At 39.4% G+C, this 20,939-nt stretch overlaps 1 protein-coding gene across 16 annotated transcripts in view; it reads right to left on the minus strand.

Annotated features, from left to right (window-relative positions):
- Window positions 1-20,939, minus strand: part of PLEKHA5 (pleckstrin homology domain containing A5) — a 223,920-nt gene that overhangs the window by 106,161 nt on the left and 96,820 nt on the right. For all 16 annotated transcript variants that reach the window (XM_081958217.1, XM_081958216.1, XM_081958218.1 and 13 more), the window contains exon 4: window positions 1,667-1,750. In XM_081958217.1, the coding sequence (XP_081814343.1) occupies window positions 1,667-1,750 (84 nt within the window). The remainder of the gene's footprint in view (window positions 1-1,666; window positions 1,751-20,939) is intronic.

Here is a 20,939-nt window from a genome sequence, read left to right on the forward strand (position 1 = left end):
CCAGAATTCTGGGAGTTAAAGTCCACAAGTCTTAAAGTTCCCAAGTTTGGACACCCCTGCTGTAGGCTGAAACCTCTGTAAGAACTACAGAGTCTGGGATGGATGGATGGATGGATGGACAGACGGATTGGTGATTACTTGGACAGACCAAGATATCAACAATATAGACACAGAAGATGGAGGAAAAAATGAATGTACAATTGTATTCTTTAAATTTCACTAGTTGTAGAACATCTCAACACATTTTTCATTGCCTAATGAAATTGGAAAAAGTTGGAATATGGAAACATTGTTCTGGAACTTTTTCACCCATTAAGGCATATCAGAACCTAAATAAATGTTGCCCTTTATGTTGCCCTCACAGGTGTACCCTATTTCAAGAACATGGCCAAAGGTGCTTTTTCAAGAGGCAACTGGACTTTCTGGTTTATAAATAAATAGACAACGGATCACATATGAATGAGTAACTGATCATCGGTTGAACAACAAAAGTAAATACTTATTCATGCTTGCATTCACCTTTTTCCAAGGCATTAACTGTCTTAACACTTACCTTTCAATGGGTTGGTTTATTCTAAAATAGTGTTACCATTACAAACTACTTTGGGATTTTGTAAATAAGAGTACAGTACTATTTAACAACTACGGTATAGTATATAACAGTGATATCGAACCCACGGCACATGTGACACAGATGACATGCAGAGCCCTCTCTCTGGGCACCCGCAACATCGCTAGCTGGTCTTCTGGTTTCTGGCGCACACAGCGTACTGGCCAGCTGGTCTTGGCGAAATCCAAAGACCAGCTGACCAGTGTGCATGTGCGGGCCGGCCACCTGGTCTTTGGGTTTCTGGAACACGCAAAGACCATCATACACACTGGAGACCTGAAGTCCAGGTGGCCAGTGTGCATGCTGCTCTTTGGATTTCTTGTGTTCTGGCATGCGCGCATATGTGCGCCCCCATGCATTCCGGTTTGGGCACTCACTGCCGAAAAGGTTCACCATCATTGATATACACTATATTGCCAAAAGTATTCGCTCACCTCACTTTACTCGCATATGAACTTACTGTAAGTGACATCCCATTCCTAATCCATAGGGTTCAATATGACGTCGGTCCACCCTTTGCAGCTATAACAGCTTCAACTCTTCTGGGGAGGCTTTCCACAAGGTTCAGGAGTGTGTTTATGGGAATTTTTGACCATTCTTCCAGAAGCGCATTTGTGAGGTCACACACTGATGTTGGACAAGTTTACGTGGCCTACCACTTTGTGGCTGAGTTGCTGTCGTTCCCAAACACTCCCACGTTCTTATAATACAGCTGACAGGTGACTGTGGAATATTTAGGAGCGAGGAAATTTCACGACTGGATTTGTTGCACAGGTGGCATCCTCTCACAGTTCCACGCTGGAGTTCACTGAGCTCCTGAGAGGACCCATTCTCTCACAAATGTTTGTAAAAACAGTCTGCATGCCTAAGGACTTGATTTTATACCCCTGTGGCCATGGAAGTGATTGAAACACCCGATTCTGATTATTTGGATGGGTGAGCGAATACTTTTGGCAATATAGTGTATAACAACTATACACTAACAATTATATAAATAAATATTCAGAAGATAAGAACACATAATATTTTTACACCTTTTTGTAAACACGTACTTACTGTTCATTCACGACAAATATGCAATTGTCCTGTGAGGGCTGTCCTGTGACTGGATGCTTGCAGGTCACTTTTCGTTCATTGTGACTGTGGAGGAAGAAATGCAGAAATTATTTAAGTATGCATTGATTAATTTTACAGCTAATTGGAAAACCCTTTTGAACTCTTTGCATGGAACAGAAAAAAATGAAATGACATACGGATTTGATGATTGGAAAAAAAAACTGTAGACAATAGAGGAAAAAAAGAAAGAAAGCCTTGATGTAAATTTAGATTACGTTTAATGTAAAAGTATTTTAATAGTCTGTGAAACAGAGATGGAAGCAATTTCCTTCCTATTTTTCTTTTGACTCCTCTTGGCTCTGCTTGAAATGGCACAAATATTCAGTTTATATTCTGGTTTGTCAAGACTTCTTCGGTTTATATTCTGGTTTGTCAAGATTCTTCAAGACAGTTCAATTCCCCATTGCATGTTGATACAGATTAGAGGTGCCTCAAAGGTGCTTTCTTCGAAAGGCAACAGGGCTGTTTTTCCCTTGAGGAAGAAGAAAACATTTCGCTTCTCATCCAAGAAGCTTCATTGGGTACTAATAGCGGGAGATGGAAGGTTAGGAATTGTCATTGAGACTGGATGGTGGGGGGATAGAAGGATAGGTTCCATCCTCTCACCATCCACTCCCAACTGTCTGTACTTATCCTTCCTTCCCACCACCATCACAACTGATGAAGCTTCTTGGATGAAAAGCAAAATGTTTTCTTCTCCTCCCCCAAGGGAAAAACAAACAAACAGCGTAGCAGCCTTTTGAAAGAAGTCTCTTTGGGACAGTTGTGACCTGGATGACTGAGAATCTCCACAGACATACAGAATAGAGGTTAGCAGTTCTCCTCCTTTTGACAGCTTTCCCTCCCAAAGTTAAGTAAGTTGACTCTCTTGTTTGGGAAATATGTGTCTATCCCTTCTCCTTCTTCTTTTTGGCTGTTCCTTGGGCACAGGGTTTATTGTAATTATGCTGTTGAGTGATTATTTTTCTAAAATTTCTCAGATTCTTTTTGAACTATGTCATGTCATGTCGCGAACGGCAGTAGATAATCAACATGCATGCATATAATCTTCAGAAGACAAAGGAGATATAGCTCATGTATACTGGGGAAAGATCCAAAGATCTACTGTAGTTATTATGAGAACGTAGGAGTCTCAAATGAATTCTCAGTTTTCTTTTTCTAAAGGTGTGCCAAAATTGTGTGTTTGTGGGCAATATCGCGCACCCACCTGCACATGCGCATCGCCCCCCCACCTGTGCATGCATGCATGACCCCCCACGCATGCTCCCCCCCCAGGCTCTGGGGGCTTTCCTGAAGACTGGAGAGGACAAAAATGACCTTTGACGGCCTTCCGGAGGAGGCCATTTTTTGCCCTCCTTAGGGTTCAGGAAAGCCCCGGAGCCTGGGGAGGGCTCCTCATATTATCTACATCTTTTTAAATCTTCAAACCCATCATTTACTGTATTGTAATTCTTTCAGCAAAAAGTCCATATAAGGTTTCTTTCTCTGATCAAAAAAATCTGTAAATCACTAATTAATCGTTTGTCATTTAACTACTTTTTATAACATTTAGTTCTTCTGGTAAGGGCCAAATGCCTTGTAGTAGTAAACACTGTATTTAATCCCACTCTCCTTATGCCTGCTGTTCTGCTTATTTAAAACTTCCCAAAGTTTGCAAACAGAGGGGGAGGGGGAGAGGACATGAAAAGGCAAAGCTTCAGTGATGCAACAACCTTCAATATACAGAATATTCTGCCAAAAACGATAGCGATAACTGGTGGTGAACTTCTTATATAGGGAACATTAGCATCTGACAACACTTGAAACAAAACAAAATAAAAAGCATATTCAAACATATCCAGGCATATTTTAAGATTGAGAGAGCGAGGCGCATAGATGCATCCAAGTAAACTAAAATAAAATCAATCTCTCTCCCCCCTCTCCAACCATCCTTCCTTATTTCCTTCCTTCCTTCCATCCATCCATCCATGCAGAGGTGGTTTTCAGCCGGTTCGGACCAATAGCAGAAATTTTGAGTAGTTCAGAGAACCGGCAAATACCACCTCTGGTTGGCCCCGCCCTCCCGTCCCTGCCGGTCCTATATTCCCTTGTTTTTTAGCTTTTTTAACACACACTCACCTATGTTTATGTTTTATTAAACTATATATAGTTTAATAACACATTAAACTTTGCCTTGTATCTTCCATCTTTATGAATAGCAGAAGTATAAATAATAACTAAGTTCTCCACCACAAGAGCTTTCCCCCTGTGTTTCATTTTTTATTGTTTGCTGCAAGCTGCCTGAGTTGATTTAATAATGCAGCCATCTTCCATCTTCTATTGTGAACTTGCAAAGCTTTTGCATAGTGGGATAATGTCACCCTAGCCCAACGGGTGAAACAGTGACTGCCTAAAGGCTGTACACAACGCTGCCCATCCTAGAAAGCAACCTGTACTTTGCCAACTTGCAGAAAGCAATCACTGCCCATAACTAATCGGAGAGTCTGTTGTAACTGTAAGCACGCATATGGATGGGTGTACTTAGCGTTTAGTCCACATCCAAGACTTGGAGATAAACATTAAAGATTTGCACATGAAATCAGACCTGTTTTGAGTGTTAGGGAAACCAGTATTAGCTACGTGTGTTCTGGACCCTCGAAGCTTAATTGGTGCCTCTAATGAATGGAGAGGGGGTAGGGAGACTAAACAACTATTGAGGCTATTGTTTCACTGATTAGCAATTACCACTCCTCATTTAGTTTGAATGCATTTATGTTATGTCAACTCTGCAACTCTATCTCTTAGATGGCATTCATTTTAAAGATTTCCCTGAAGCTTCCCAGGAAAAATAATACTTGAAAAGCTCTGCTGGGCAAATTCTTTGTTTGACGGCTGTATAGCAACCTGATCATCTCATCTCTTCCACAGCCTAGAATTCCTGAAGGTTTTCTTGCAGGTTAATTAAATCTACCTGTCTGGAATTTAAAACCGGTTTTAATTGCCCTCTCTTGGGTAGTAAACATTTTATTTTCTTGTTTCTTTATATCCTTTTAATTATGTGAAGGCTGTCAGTATGTAACCTACTTAGTGTTTCTTCTTGGAGCAAAATAGATTTGCTTTAACAAACTCGTGTTATCTTTATCATGCAGAATTAAAAAGCCCAGGAGACAGATGAAAGCAGAGATATGTTCTATTTTATTTTTATTTTTTAATGTCAATGTAATGGTATTTGGCAGCAGCCAGCCTAAAAAGTCTAAGATTCAGAAATCCAGAAACCTTCATTGCCATGCAGGGCCATTCTTTCTCAAATCAATGGGAAGCCTTCAGAAGTGGCCACAGCTGGCTGAGACATACCTGCACCAGAAATCAACCGAAAGCTTGCATCATAAATCTTCTTAACATTTTTTTTAGTTAGGAAACCAAGGACTCAATATTGCATTTTATACAAGAGGTTGGAACCCACGTTTTCTGTAGCTACCCTGTTTCCCTGAAAAAAAGACCTCCCTGGATAATAAGGCCAATTGGGCTTTTGAGCACATGCGCTAAAATAAGCCCTCCCTGAAAATATTGCAACCCAGCAGCAGCCGTGAGGTGACCACGCTTGCCACCTCCTGCACCTAAACAATAATAGGATCTCCCCGAAAATAAGGCCAAGGGTTTATTTTGAGGGTTAAAAGAAAATAAGACCCTGCCTTATGTTGGGGGAAACACGGTACATCAAATCAAATCTTTATTAAGGTCACAGACCAGCATATCTACATCTACACAGGTAGATATCAAATTGGTATCTGTTTGGCAAAACAACATAAACCCCATTCTTGAATCTACATGCCCACACACTGTGCCATCTCTGATGGAATGTTCTGGGCCAGTATGGGCAGGTGAATATGTATTTATTATATAAATACATATAAATATATTATATATATATATATGGCTATCCAATTCACACGCAGAGACTCAGAACTGGTTGTGCTATATTCCTGTCAAGCTTCTTACGCAAATTCATAATCTAGAAAGCAAGGTTCTCACAAATTCCAAGTATACAGGTTTCATTGCAATGGGCAGTGTGTTAGGGTACACAGTTTTAGAACCTGGTCCCATATTCCATGAACTTCATTTATGAGTAAGAATGTTAGGATGGGGATTTCTGGGAAGCCCTTTTGATTCCATCCCCCCTTTATTCTTCATCTTTCCACCTGCTTCATCTCCTAATGTAGGGGTGTCAAAATCAAGGCCCAGGGACCAGATCTGGCTGTGGGGTGCTTAGATCTGGCCCTGCAGGGTCACCTTGGAAACAGTGAAGGACCGCCTAGCAGTGTTTCTGCTGGTGAAAATGGAGCTCGCAAGGGCTTTGTGTGGTCCTCCAAAGGTCCATTTTCGCTAGCAGAGGGTTGCAGGAGGGTATCGCAGCTGAAAACGGAGCTTGCAAGGGCCGTGGGCCCCACTCCCAAGGTTCATTTTCGCTAGCAGAGGGTTGCAGGAGGGTATCGCAGCTGAAAACGGAGCTTGCAAGGGCCGTGGGCCCCACTCCCAAGGTTCATTTTCGCTAGCAGAGGGTTGCAAGAGGCCACTGCAGCTAAAAACGAAGCTAGGGAGCCTGTTTTCACTGGCAGAGTGCTTGGGCCATCTCAAGCGCCCCAGACACTAGTGATGTTGAGCTGGCCACGCCCACCCTGGCCCCCCAAGGTCAAACACAATCCTGATGCGGCCCTCAATTGAGTTTGACACCACTGTCCTAATGGATATTCTCAGAATAGTATGCAGGTAGTCCTCAACGTATGACCATTTATTTAGCAATTATTCAAAGTTACAATGGAACTGAGAAAAACGACCTACAACTGATCCTTGCACTTAGGACTACCTCAGCATCCCCACAGTCAGGTGATCAAAATTCACACCCTTGATAACCTGCATGTATTTATGATAATTGCAGAGTCCTGGGATTATGTGTGATTTTCCTAGATGTCTCCTAATAAACAAAATCAAGGAGAGAACCTGGATTTGCCTAATAACAACATATTATTCACTTAACTGCAGTGATTCGCCTAACATTTGTGGCAAAAAAAAAAGGTTGTAAAATTGGCTGTGACTTCTTACTTAACAACTCCTTTACTTAGCAATAGAATTTCTGGTCCCGATACTGACCGTAATTCAAGGACTGCATGTATATAGTCTGCACTGCCCTTAAGTAGTCTCAGATGAGAAATGTCATTTTTTTTCAGTGCCATTGTAACTTTGAATGGTCAGTAAATGAACTGTTGTAAGTCGAGGACCATTCAGCCAAAATGAAAGCACTGATTTCACTGTATTTACAGATATATTAGGAAATGGGCAAATGTACATTTCTTACATTTACAAATGTTTTGAAAAAGTGTGTGTGTGTGTGTGTGTGTGTGTGTGTGTGTGTGTGTGTAGGGAATATTTCACTAATTCTTCTTTTGCAGAGAGATACACGAGCATCAATGATACATGATGCATTGAGAAAATTACTAAAATACTCTGGGAAAATGTAATAAACATATTTATATCTATATGAAATCTGCAGCTGTACAAGTTTAATATTCCCCCTGAAATGTCAGTTCAGGATTTTTCATATTATCTGAAGATGTGAAGTTTTTCTCAATTACAGCTGTTTGAAAAAGGAAAATGGAAAAAGCTTTTTCTGAAACACAGATGACTATCAGGCTCCATAATCATAATATTTCTTGGGCAATAAAACAGCATTACAACAAACTTCAAAGTCATTGAATACACAAAGGTAGTGATTTTTGCTTTAAACATCAGGATTTGAAATCCGTATTAATAATCTTTCCTGCTCCCACAGCTTGATGGAAACTCAGGATAAGATCTAAGACATTTCATCTATGGAGGTAGTAATTCACCACTGATTTAGGTTATTTACTCAAGGGACAGGTCTGTTGAGAGATTTCCCAGTAAATTTAAAACTCTGAAAGACAAGGTTTAAGGTAGCTTAATCTTTAACAGCAGTATACTGCAGGCAAATTATAAAATGGATTTAGTCTGCCTAGGAATTCCTAAATCGTTTGCTGACATAGAAATCCAAGTTCTCAGACCAGAAAACTATACACTACATTCATTGTGAATATTCAAAACCCTCAATTTGGACTCAGCAAAGGCAAGGATAAAGGTGCTGAGTACCACAGAAAAAGATAGTGATTTAGTAAAACTATTAGTATTACACAAAATGAGTTTGCTACATCTGTTTATCCACAATAGATATGAAGCTGCAACTTTTACTTAAAATTCTAATTGGAAAGCGCATAACAACATAATAGTAACCAGATGGGAGGCAGCATCCCCAACCTGTGGCTTATGAAAATCTTCTATTATCAGGTTTCAGCGCGGAAATAGTAAGCTTTCATTTAGACAGCTAAGGAAGCTGAAGAGAAAAACGATGTCTTCAAAAGAGAAAACAAAAAAATGAGACACAAGGACCATGTGCAGACGTATATTACACAATGGTTAATAACTTGCAAAAAGATGTAAGTTAAAGAACATTTCAGATTTTGAGCTCTCTCAACATTTGCAGCAATTACTCTGTAGCTCAGTAGTAATACAACGTGTAAAATTTGTCACCGTCAATCAATTTTCAACACTTGGGTATAGCTCAGAGGTGGTATTCAGCAGGTTCTGACCGGTTCTGGAGAACCGGTAGCAGAAATATTGAGTAGTTAGGAGAACTGGTAAATACCACCTCTGACTGCCCCCCCCCCATCTATTCTCTGCCTCCCGAGTGCCAGCTGATCGGGAGGAAATGGGGATTTTGCAGTATCCTTCTCCTGCCACACCAACAAAGCCACACCACACCCACAAAGCCACGCCCACAGAACCGGTATTTGAATCCCACCACTGGTATAGCTACAGTGTATGTGCGTGCACACACACAGAGGGACACATAAACTTACTGATTCCTTTTGATTTATGTCCAGAGGATGCACTAAAGTACTGAATCATTAGAGATCATTAAGATTATGGACGTGACTGTCTTGAAGCACACACATTTAGGACAGTCTCAATACGTCAGACATGTTTTAAGAACTCCCAGCTAGTTGCAAAGTTAAACCTCTTGGCCAACTTGCATGATATTCTCGTGACTATACTTTAAATATTTAACAATATATTCAGCAGGAGTAAAGGAGAACGAGAGAGGTCTATCAACATCAATACCAATGCATAAGGTAGTATTTGAACAAGAGGAATCTTTTAAAAATGTACATGTCAAAAACTACTATTGCGTGTCTCTTAAGGAATCTCAACATACGGTGTTCTGAAAGAAACATTACAGTTTCTGAGGATACTATGGAAGATTGTGCTTTTCGGGTCCTTTTTAATCCATCAAAATATTTTCAAAGTAAGCAAGACTTTCTGCAACATTTAGGCTATGTTCCCATGATCTACTAAACATTCTAAGGAGGTTAATAAAATGCAACTGCCATGTTCACATAACATGCCATGCCCAAACAAGTAAAATATAGTCGGCGTATACACAAGTCAGGAAGCCACAGCACAGATGGAACACTGGTGAAATAGCTTGGCTCCAGGTCAGCAAAGAAAGCATTTATTCAACGTATATTCTGAATGTACATGGAAGCAAAACTGGAAAATGATGAGTGCGGCTTTCAAAATGCAGGAAGAAACATACAAAACCTGCTCTATGCAAATCACATTGTTATGAAAGTGGAAGATGCAAATAATCTGCAATCTATATTAATGAAAGTCGTGAGACACAGTGAAAACGATGTGACTAAGATTAAATATAATGAAGATCATGTTCCTGAAAATAGGAATAACAACCAGTCTTAAAATTGAAAATGAAAACATTCAAGTAGTGGATAGCTTCTGCCTTTTAGGATCAACCAGAAAAACCAGTCAAGAAATACACTGCAAACTAACACCCAGTAGAGTAGCAATGAAGACCTTGGAAAAAGATATTCAGAAATTGTGATGTGCCTCTACGGCAGGGGTGTCCAAACTTGGGAACTTTAAGACTTGTGGACTTCAACTCCCAGAATTCCCCAGCCAGCCAGGCTGGCTGGGGAATTCTGGGAGTTGAAGTCCACAAGTCTTAAAGTCCACAAGTCTTAAAGTCCACAAGTCTTAAAGTTCCCAAGTTTGGACACCCCTGCTCTACGGTATCGACAAAGGTCAGGATCCTGCAGACAATGATTTTTCTCTATGACATTCTATGGAAGCGAAGGTTGGACTTTGAAGAAGCGTGATGAGAAGGTGATTTATGCTTTTGAACTTTGGTGTTGAAGAAGACTGTCAAGAATACGGTAGATAGCCAAGAAATACACGGACTATCAAACAAATCAACCCTGAGTTCTCATTGGAGGCACAAATTATTTCAAATTATCATGGGTTTTACAATCGGCACTTAGCAAAAGACCACACGGCAGCAAACATTCTAGTCATCCATTTGGCGTTCCAGAATTCTTAGTATCCTCATCTGCTACTCTGTTTCCACAAAAATAAGACCTCCCTGGATAATTTGAGCGCGTGCGCTAAAATAAGCCCTCTCTGTTAGGGTGTAACCAACAAGTTGGGTAGACAATATATTGCACAAGGCATGTTATGTATCTTTAAGAGAGGAGCTCTGCTAATTAGTAGATTACAGCATTTAAATTGCAGCTGATGTTGTTGCTCTCTCTCTCTCTCTCTCTCTCTCTCTTGATTGATGTATGATAACTGCTGTCTAACTGTTACTACTGTTGCTACTACTTACTGTGTGTAAGTTATTTGCTACTTGTATCCAAGTTATCTTGGTAGTATTGGACTGTTTTTTCTGTGTATGACTTTTTGGCTGTGTTTATGGATTTTGCTATATTCTTCAAAAAGTAAAGTTTATTTTGTTACTTTACTATCCATTATTCAGTGTGGTTGCTTTATCTATCGCACGCTGCGTATACTTTACAGGGTTGCTCTGTTATAACCTCGACCTGGGGTTCATTGCTAGTGCTTAATCGCACCAGTACCTAACACTCTCCCCAAAATATTGCAACACAGCAGGAGCCATGAGGCGACCACGCTCACCGCCTCCTGCACCTCAAAAATAATAAGACCTCCCTGAAAATAAGGCCAAGTGCTTATTTCTGGGTGGGGTGGGGTTGTTTCCAAAGAAAATATGACCCTGTCTTATTTTGGGGGAAACACGGTAGTAAACAAAGCAACAGCATTACTAGTTTTTATTAGGGTTTATAATTAGTGCTTTGGTCCTCAGCAAGCTAGTGGATTAGAAACATCTCCATTTATACGCCTAACATTCCTCCCCCGTCTTTCTTTGGCTGGCATACACATGGTCATATTTCAGCAGAGACAATGGGATGATAATTGATGTAAGCTTGTAAGAGGGAATACATGGCTTATACAAATCGTTTCGCTGAAAGAATATTAAGTAATTTCTTTGCCCTGGGTAGATCACAAGGAATGAAAGTATCAGCGACCCTAATTTGAATGACAACAGGAGGGACGTAAACTATCTCCATAAACCACCGGTTGATTTCAGAATTTTTAAGCAATGCTTAAAATAATAATTCCAAACGCACACAGAACAAATATAATTACTCAGTTTTTAAGCTATTTTTCTACTGACTTCCATCAAAATGCAAGGACAGCTACACATTTTTTTTTGGGGGGGGGGACACACACACAAAATAAAATCTCTAACAATAAAAGTTCAGAAATTTGGAAAAGTCATGGGAAAAAAACCCTGTGTGAGCCATATTATGGGTGTGTTTTCTCACATATAAAAGAGCTCACAAATTATATCACTACATTAATTATATATTTTATTAGTTAAAACTAATGTTAGTTCCTTTCCCATTTTTATACCTGGGAAAGACGTGATTTCAGAATTATCACTGTCGTTCTCACAGACCAAGTAGCACCAAAAAGATAAAATATATTACAGACAATATAATGCAATCAATCAGTGAAATAAAAGCAGTCTAACTTTCCAAGTATCATAAAAGGAAATGAAATACATTGTTATGTTCCTTTAATAGATGTTTGATAGAAAGAACAGTTTGTAAATTAAAGATCCAGTCGTATCCGATTCTGAACAGTTATGTCCGATTCTAGGAGACAGTGCTCATCTCCTTTCTTACCTGAGGGATTCAGTGTTATCCAAAGACAACACAGTACTATCCAAAGGCAGTGTGAATATATGCTGAGGCACACAGAACTGTGTTACCTTCCCACCAAAGGGGTACCTATTTATCTATTTGCATTTGCATGCTTTCAAACTGCTAGGTGAGCAGGAGCTGGGGCAAGTAACGGGAGCTCACCCTGTTGTACAATGATTGGGTCTCAAACTGGGGCTGTCAGCTGACTAGCTCAGTATCTCTAACCACTGAGCCACTGCATCCCTTCAAGTTTGTATATTACTTGAAAATATTAATAATAAAACTAATCAATACAATACAATAGCAGAGTTGGAAGGGACCTTGGAGATCTTCTAGTCGAATCCCTTGCCTGGGCAGGAAACCCTATACCGTTTCAGACAAATGGCTGTCCAACATCTTCTTAAAGACTTCCAGTGTTGGGGCATTCACAACTTCTGGAGGCAACTTCTATTCCACTGATTAATTGTTCCAACTGTCAGGAAATTTCTCCTCAGTTCTAAGTTGCTTCTCTCCTTGATTAGTTTCCACCCATTGCTTCTTGTTCTGCCCTCAGGTGCCTTGGAGAATAGTTTGACTCCCTCTTCTTTGTGGCAACCCCGGAGATATTGGAACACTGCTATCATGTCACCCCTAGTCCTTCTTTCTATTAAACTAGACATACCCAGTTCCGGCAACCGTTCTTCATATGTTTTAGCCTCCAGTCCCCTAATTATCTTTCCATCCCCTAATCCATCCTATATCAATAACAAAATGTTAATCACCGGCTGCATATTCTCAGCTTAAGTGAAAATCTATACTATTTTATTCACAAAAGATGTGTGTGTGTGTGTGTGTGTGTGTGTGTGTGTGTGTGTGTTATGTCAAAGCACCTGGTATGCCCAAATATGGGAGGGAGCATACTGCTTCCCAGGTGGCTTGACATAACACTTATTTCCTTGGCTCAGCTGATAAGGGAGGAAAGCTTGTGGCTTAGTGGCTAATACAACTGCCTAATATGTAAAAACAGCCCAGGTTCAAATCCCAGTAAGGGTATGGCTAGCTGATGAGAGCTAAGAACTTTCAGTTATTATCCTCTAACTCTGGAGTTAGCTTCCTCTAGAGAATCTACAAATTGTTTCTTTTCAGATATATTTCAAGAGTAATACAAGCCCACTTTAATAGGACAATCCTTTATAGCCTGAAGCTACGGTAAGAAAGAGTTTATGTGTACATTTTATAACTAAAAACCTGTTAAGTGAAGAATTGTTACATACAACGTATTGTAGGAGGTTAAGAATACTACCTGAACAAGCCTTTGTCTGCTCACGAAAATGAGCTCTCTAACCTAAGTGATGCAGAAACCAGCAAGTGGTCATACATTTAACTGCACATTTATATTTGGAGTAATCTACTACAATGATTATGGTTTCTCCCCTGCCAGGTAAGTATTTTTCCCCCCAAACATTCTTTATCCCATACAGATTTGTAAAACAGCTGCTGATGGGGGGAAAAACTAAGAGACAGTTATTTTGCAAGACATCACCTAACATCTTGTAACTAATTCACATATGGATATAGATTTTAACATACTGGAAACAGATCCATTTAATCAACTAGTGGCTTTTTTTTTCACTCTTAACAAAATATTTTGTGCACCAATTCATCCGTGCAAATACTTTACATCAAGCTCTCGAGAACTTCCAATTAATTCTGCACTGCTGAGTTAATCAATCAATTAAAAGGTACTGTGTAGCTTTTCACACATATTGTTCTACATAACAACGACACTGACAAGAGCAGCAGCCTCCAAGGATTTGGGTACCAGGGACCGGTTCTGTGGAGAGGTTTTTATGTGGAGGCGGGGATGGTTTCGTGTGCTGCCTGTATCCCGCAGATGGGTCTTGGCTTGTTCCTGTGGCCCAGCTTCTGGCATGCCCACAGACTGGGGTTGGGGGCCTTTGGCCTAGTGCTAACCTTCAAACTGATATATGTGAAACAAGAGAAATATGTGTTATCCCTCATGTGACAGATCTTATGTTAGCCTCCAACACTACAAAATAGAAATGTAATAAAAATTTAATGCTCTGTGAAAGTCTACGTGGATCAGTGAATTTCAAAATGTCAACCCAATATTCCTAAGCTTTTATTATTTCCAATGGTTACTATAAGCCGAATCTGATTTAGTTTTATGTTTCAGTCATATCCCCATATTTTTATGAAGATATTAGCCGACAGTATGTTGTGTGTGTTGCCCGGGTATTTATTTATCAGGGGAAAATGTCCGGACCAAATGTAATTTCCAATGTTGGATTTTCCCCCTTACCAGAGGAAGCTCCCTTGTGGAGTACTGTGAAGCCGTTACCATGGCAACTCCACTACGCTGTACAGTAGAAGCCAGTAGGCAGTATGGCAGGCTGTATCTTAACAGAACACACACCACGAGGGGGGTTAGGGATGTCTTACCCCCCCTCCCCCAGTATTTTTCTCCAGAGAGTAAGTCATCTGTGTACCAAGTTTGGTTGAAATTGCTCGAGGCGTTCCATAGTTATGCTGGAACATACATACAGACAACTGTTTTTAGATAGATAGATGGATGGATGGATTTAATGGGCCCTGTTTCATTCTTTCATTCTCCCTCAGCCCTTGAACTAGGAATTGTATCCGTTAGCAACCATTTTGTTCTCCTGGACATATTATTTCATCTCACTTTCTTCACTCTATTTGGGGATGCAAGGAAGATGACATAGAATACATTTTAGCTAGTCATGTATTTACATGGCTACTTGACTTTGTGAGGAAATGTATGATAATGAAGGGTAAGCATGTCAACAGGGGCAATCAGAAGATCAATAAAAAGGAGTATTTAATACAATTGAACTTCATTGAAATCAATGAATTTGGTGCCTTTTCCTTTCCTTGAGAAGGGAGGGAAACAGTTGGTAGTCAAATCTTTTCTAGCTTAACTGATTTTCTATGGAGAAAAATCAACAACAAATGATATCAATAAACAAATGGCTATTTCCGACTTTGATCTTAAGAAAGACAGCAGTAAATGGACCTTCAGAAAGCTGTAAACTCACTAAAATATTTAGTGATGCTTTGTATTTGCATTCCGCATTGCTGCTTTCACAAAATATCTTTTTTACCCTTACCCTGCAGTGGAAATTAATTTTAATTTGGAAAAAAAAAAACATGGAATTCTTATTATGGTCTCTTGAGCTTATTCAGTTTGGAAAACTGGCACAGTTCCTCCTAAAATTCCAACAAAATCAGAGAATCTATCTGACGAGCTCAGGTTTTGCCAGGCTTGGAAGCTAACCCAACAATTTTTTGTTTTTTTTTTTAACAGAAATTATGTATATTGCATTAATGCAAAAATTTGTTCTTGGCCTTGACAGTTTCATACATAGTTCTATATTTTCATTAATAAATATAACCCATTGAATTTTGTGTGACGACAACATTATATTGCTTTATAGCTTAATAAGCTGTGGCCCCTTCGTTGTAATTTATTCCCAAACTTAAGACAGCTATTTGTGATTGCTTGTACTTGGTTGTCTCTTGGAAATGTATTGGGGGAACCACTGAAAATGTCCTAGAGAGGCAACTACTGTGGTCCAGCATGGGAGCAGGGGTGGTATACACTTACCTTCCCTACCGGTTTGCAAATGTGAGCGCTCGCCACCTCCGCACATGCACAGATCCTTTCGCACATGCGTTTTTGGTCCCCCCAAAATGCCCTAAATGGAATGCCATAGAGCCGGGCGCAGGTAGGCGGAGTCACCCACGATTTCCACTACTAGTTCGGGCGATCCGGTCTGAACTGGTAAAATACCAACTCTGCATGGGAGGGTATGTAGAGCAAATCCTCTGAAGATAATTTTAGGGTTAAGTATGAGTAGGAATATATAAGTAGAAGCTCAGCTTTTATGGTTCAAAGTTGTGAAAGATTTTATAGGAGAACTTCAGCACCTTCAACAGGGACTATAAACAAACTAGGAATCAGCAAAGTTCAAAAATAACCACCATGAAGAGTTTATCTCACCTAGTCCCATTGTGGTTTGCACTAATTGAAATTTCAGCACTGTGTTCAAGGGGAGCCTCATACATAACATACCACATTGCAATAATTACCAGGATACCGAATACTGTTGCAAGTCTACCTCTAATTAACCTAAGATTATTGTAGATGCTCCACAGAGGCCTCTAATCCCTCCAGCATCAATTGATCTGCAAGCACTCTCAGACCCAAGTCTGTATCCTAGGTTGAATCTCATTTCTCTATGCAGATGTTTTATCAGCACCTCTGTCTTCTCTGAAATGAAATGCAGTTAATTATTCACTTACTTCCACACCGGTTCACAAATGTGAGCGCGCACATGCGCTTTTGGTGAAAAAAAAAATGGCCTAAATGGGATGCTGTAGAGCTGGGGCAGGTGGGCGGGGCCACCCACGATTTCCACTACTGGTTCTGGTGAACCGGTCCGAACCGGTAGGATACTCCCTCTGGTTTACTTGCCCTAATCTAGTCCATTACTATGGCCAGGCATAATTTCAGAAAGTCCAGTGCTTTGCCATAATACAGTGAAAGGAAAAGACAACTGGGTGATGTTAGCATTGATCAGATTATGCACTAGCAACAGTGGGCCATAGAATACAACTGAATTTCACAATTCGCCTGGACAAGCGAATAACGACAAAAGTGGACAGGCATATCCCTACACTAGGATACTTCTCTCTATTTGTACAGGAAGTCCTCGACTGACGATCACAACTGAGCCCAAAATTTCTGTTGCTAATTGAGACAACTGTTAAGTTTTGTCCCGTTTCACGACCTTTCTTGGCACAATTGTTAAGTGAACCACTTCAGTTGTTAATCAGGAGACATATCATTCTGGACAGATAGCTATCCAATCTCTTCTTAAAAACCCACAACTCTGGAGTTAAGCCATTCCACTGATTAATTGTTCCGTCAGTAAACTTCTCCCAAATTCTAAGTTGGATTTCTCTTTGAGAAAACTTCTTAAACAGATCCTTGTCTCATTTCCTATTTTGAGATTCCCCACCCCCACCCCAAAAGGTTTCTCAGAAGTTAAGTCTTGTATTCTGGCATCCTCTAGCCTTGAAATCATCTATATTTTATTATGATCAGTACAATAAAAGGACAATAAAAGAAAAGTGTTTTTTTAAAACACTTGTTTTATTATCCAAATTATATGATGTACATCTTTTTTTCTGTCCTTTTGCCTTTACTGAAACTTTTCTGTCCACTGATATTCCTATCTGAGTCTATGGCTTCGTAAAATCTAAAACAAAGCTTAAAACTGTGTTTTAATTAATTAATGAAATACTTCTCTAGACATGAAACATATTACACTGGATGTTTTAAGACTTAAGTAAGCAAACATGGATGGATCAGAGTAAGACATTTTAAATTAGAATATTCGTATTATTCCAGATAGGACATTATAGAAAGAAATAGAGTAGTAATGATACTCAAAGAGACATAAAAGAAGTGTCTTCATGCCTACTTTTTACATTCTTCATATTTTTAAAATCTAAATTATTTGCATAATCTATATTCTTGATACAATGAACTTACATACGCACACACGCAGACACACACACACACAGTGTGTGTGCAAATATTGGCTACAGGGGTAGTCAACCTTTTTATAACTACCGCCCACTTTTGTATCTCTGTTAGTAGTAAAATTTTCTAACCGCCCACCGGTTCCATAGTAATGGTGATTTATAAAGTAGGGAAGTAACTTTACTTTATGAAATTTATAAAGCAGAGTTACAGAAAATCCCTACCGCCCACCATGAAAGCTGGAACGCCCACTAGTGGGCGGTAGGGACCAGGTTGATTACCCCTGGGCTATACAGTATTTTGAAATATCTCAAGAATCTGTTATTGATGTCAATATTTAAAGAAGAAAACATGATTTAGAAATGTTTTAATTTTTGGCTGATTTACATATCAGTACAGATGACCCTTCTCTCTGCGTGTGTGCTGCACGGGTGCACATGGTGGACGTCTGGCCCCATTGCAGCGTACTGGTTGCAACGGGATCGGGAACCCACCACTGATCTGTACAAACGTAACTAGAACATGTATATTATTTATTTACCAAACTGAGACCCAATACAGTAAGTTGATTATGTGCCATCAAGTTGGCATCAACTCTTAGCAACTAATGTACATAACAAGACTTTTCCTAGCTGAATCTGCCCCCAATCTTGCTATTTTCCCCACAGCAACAGCCCCCTGTGAGGTTGATTGCACTGAGAGAGAGTGATTGGCCCAAAGTCATCCAGCTGACTTTCATGGCTAAGGCAGGACTTGAAATCATGGTCTTCTGCTTTCTAGCTTGGTGCCTTAACCACTGGAGCAAACTGGCCAAACTATATTTAAAAAAACAATCAAAGCCAGAAACGGAATACTAGTATATTTTTTGCTGGAATTTCTTCCTGGTCTGAATTCCAACTTATGAGTCATTTGCATGTAACGCTTCAAATTAATTTCATCTAACCATATGTTGCATTACTCATTTTTCCTTTACCACTTGATTTAAGTCACACACATATGCCCACTGATCACCTACATAATACGCCTACAAAAATTTCTAAAACAGTCACTTTAGAAAAAAAAATACTATCATTTTAAACCTTCTCTTTTAGGGTCACAAATGGTTTTTCTCTTTGATACTGAAAATCTAAATCTATTCATAGAACAAGACGGCAAAAATCCCAACACCTTCCAAATACTGCCCACGATATGTATTTTTTCATTTTGATAGGGCAAATTATTAATTCCCTAGGATGTAAATATACTGGCTATAAATAATGTTTGTTAAATATATATTAAATCAAACTGTTTTTCTTTGAGCCCTGACTGTTATTTGGAATATAGACCCTACCATTCTATTCAACAGTAGAACAATGGTTTTAGACAAAAAAATGTATTATTTTGTTTAGCCAGCAATAAATGTTTTTACATCACTCTAATACATATTCAAAGGGAGGCGGTGGCTCAGTGGCTAAGACGCTGAGCTTGTTGATCAGAAAAGTTGGCAGTTCTGCGGTTAGAATCCCTAGCACCGCGTAACGGAGTAAGCTCCCGTTACTTGTCCCAGCTTCTGCCAACCTAGCAGTTCGAAAGCACGTAAAAATGGCAGGTAGAAAAATAGGGACCATCTTTGGTGGGAAGGTAACAGCGTTTCATGCGCCTTCAGCATTTCCAAATGACTACGGAGACGTCTTTGGACAGAGCTGGCTTCTCGGCTTTGAAAGGGAGATGAGCATCGCACCCTGGGAACGACTAGCACATATGTGCGAGGGGAACTTTTACTTTTACCTTTACATATTCAAACATTACAAGAAACATTCTAGATTTCTACACTTCATCTAAGCTTCTTTCAGATCTAAGGTAAATCTCAGAAAAGATTCCTCATTTGTTGAAGCTGCTTCTCTCCTAGTTATGAGATCGATTGTTGTCTTTAATAAACAATACTTTTTTAAAGTATTCATAATTTCCCAAGTGCTTCTGCTCGTCCTTACGTAATATTTTGCAAGTTTATGCGAAAGGGAAAGTATGTGTGGTTGCGAACTCTGACTTATGTCAGCAGTTTTTGTATCAAAACCACCCTGGTTCTCCCTTTTTTTTAATTCCCCCACCAGACAAGGGCGCGTCAATCTTAACAGAGGAAGTACCAAGAATGTTTGGCAGTTAACTGTCTTGAAATCGGTACAAGTGGTTTCGCAACTAAAAAAATTTATAACAAGGCAGTCCAAACTCACATGTTCTTCCAATGCTCAAGATTATCGAGACTTGAATGCTCAAAACTATCGAGACTTATTTATCAAAATAAATTGCATGAAAATTAATGAGAACTGGGCAACGGTCACCTCATCTATTGGTATTTGAAGCACACAATCCTTGAGCAAGGAAGCTATGCCCTTGTTGATATTTTTCTGACAGCCCTTCCCATCTTGACACAGCCACCAACTATCATCTACTGGACTTAATGGAAGATGATGGTATGGTTTTTATGCTGAGGTTTTTGGAAGAGAGCAGACACAAAGGGCTGATCTGAGCTTCCATATGAAAGTGTTAAAGCTTAAGACAGACTCTCCTCCAACCATAACCTAATTCCTAAGTAACAACTCTAAACACAGCTTTGCCTACATAGGGGACAAAAAGGACCCCTTTAATCTTTAGGGACTAGACAAGCTCAGTAAGTACATTATAGCTTCCATCCCAGGATTCAGGAATCTGAACCACAAAGCTCCTGGAATCTTTACAAAAAAACACACAAACCAGAAAAGTATTCACAACTCAAATCTAAAGTCAACTCAAATCTAAAGTCTAGAGTTTTTCAATAAAAGGTGTAGAGGCAGTCCTCATTTAGTGACAATTGGGACCAACAACTCCATTGTTAAGTAACACAGTTGCTAAGTAAACCATTACTATTATGATCTTATTCAACTTTTTTTTTTTTGCTTTATAGATCTGCAAAGGTTGCAAACATAAGGAGGGGTCCCAAAGTTACTTTTTCATTACCGTTGTTATTGTCAACAAAAATTACCTGTAGTTACAGTTATGTAGACTAAAGAGCACAGAAAGAGGTATTATAAAAGCAAATGTAAAATTTTCATTTTGATTCAGTTTGAATAAAGTTGAATCATTTTTTAGCTTTGCTATATGCAAGGATCATATTTGGTCTGTCATGCCTGCTTTTCATGCAGTTCATTTTTTTTAATTTGATCATGCAGAGGTCCTTCAGACTAAAATTTGTATCATTACTTTAATCCTACTTGTAGTTTTAGTGACAATGTAAACTGTAGCTGTTCTTGGAATTAACAAGTAGCTTGCAAAGTTCCAATTTTTCTCTCAGCTAAGCACCATTTATAGCAAAGGTGTTTCAATCCAACTAATTTTTCTTCGCATTGCTGTGGTCTCACCTTCAGGTGATAAATGATGGACAACAATCACTCTTATCCCAGTGAGAGATAAAGAGAGATGAAGAATCAAAACTGTTAACTTGCAGGAAGCTAAATTATCAGATCTTGTTTTAAGGTCACAGTAACTGTTGGTTAGTAAA

This window comes from Natrix helvetica, assembly GCF_964273705.1.
Source record: "Natrix helvetica genome assembly, chromosome: 6".
NCBI lineage: Eukaryota > Metazoa > Chordata > Lepidosauria > Squamata > Natricidae > Natrix > Natrix helvetica.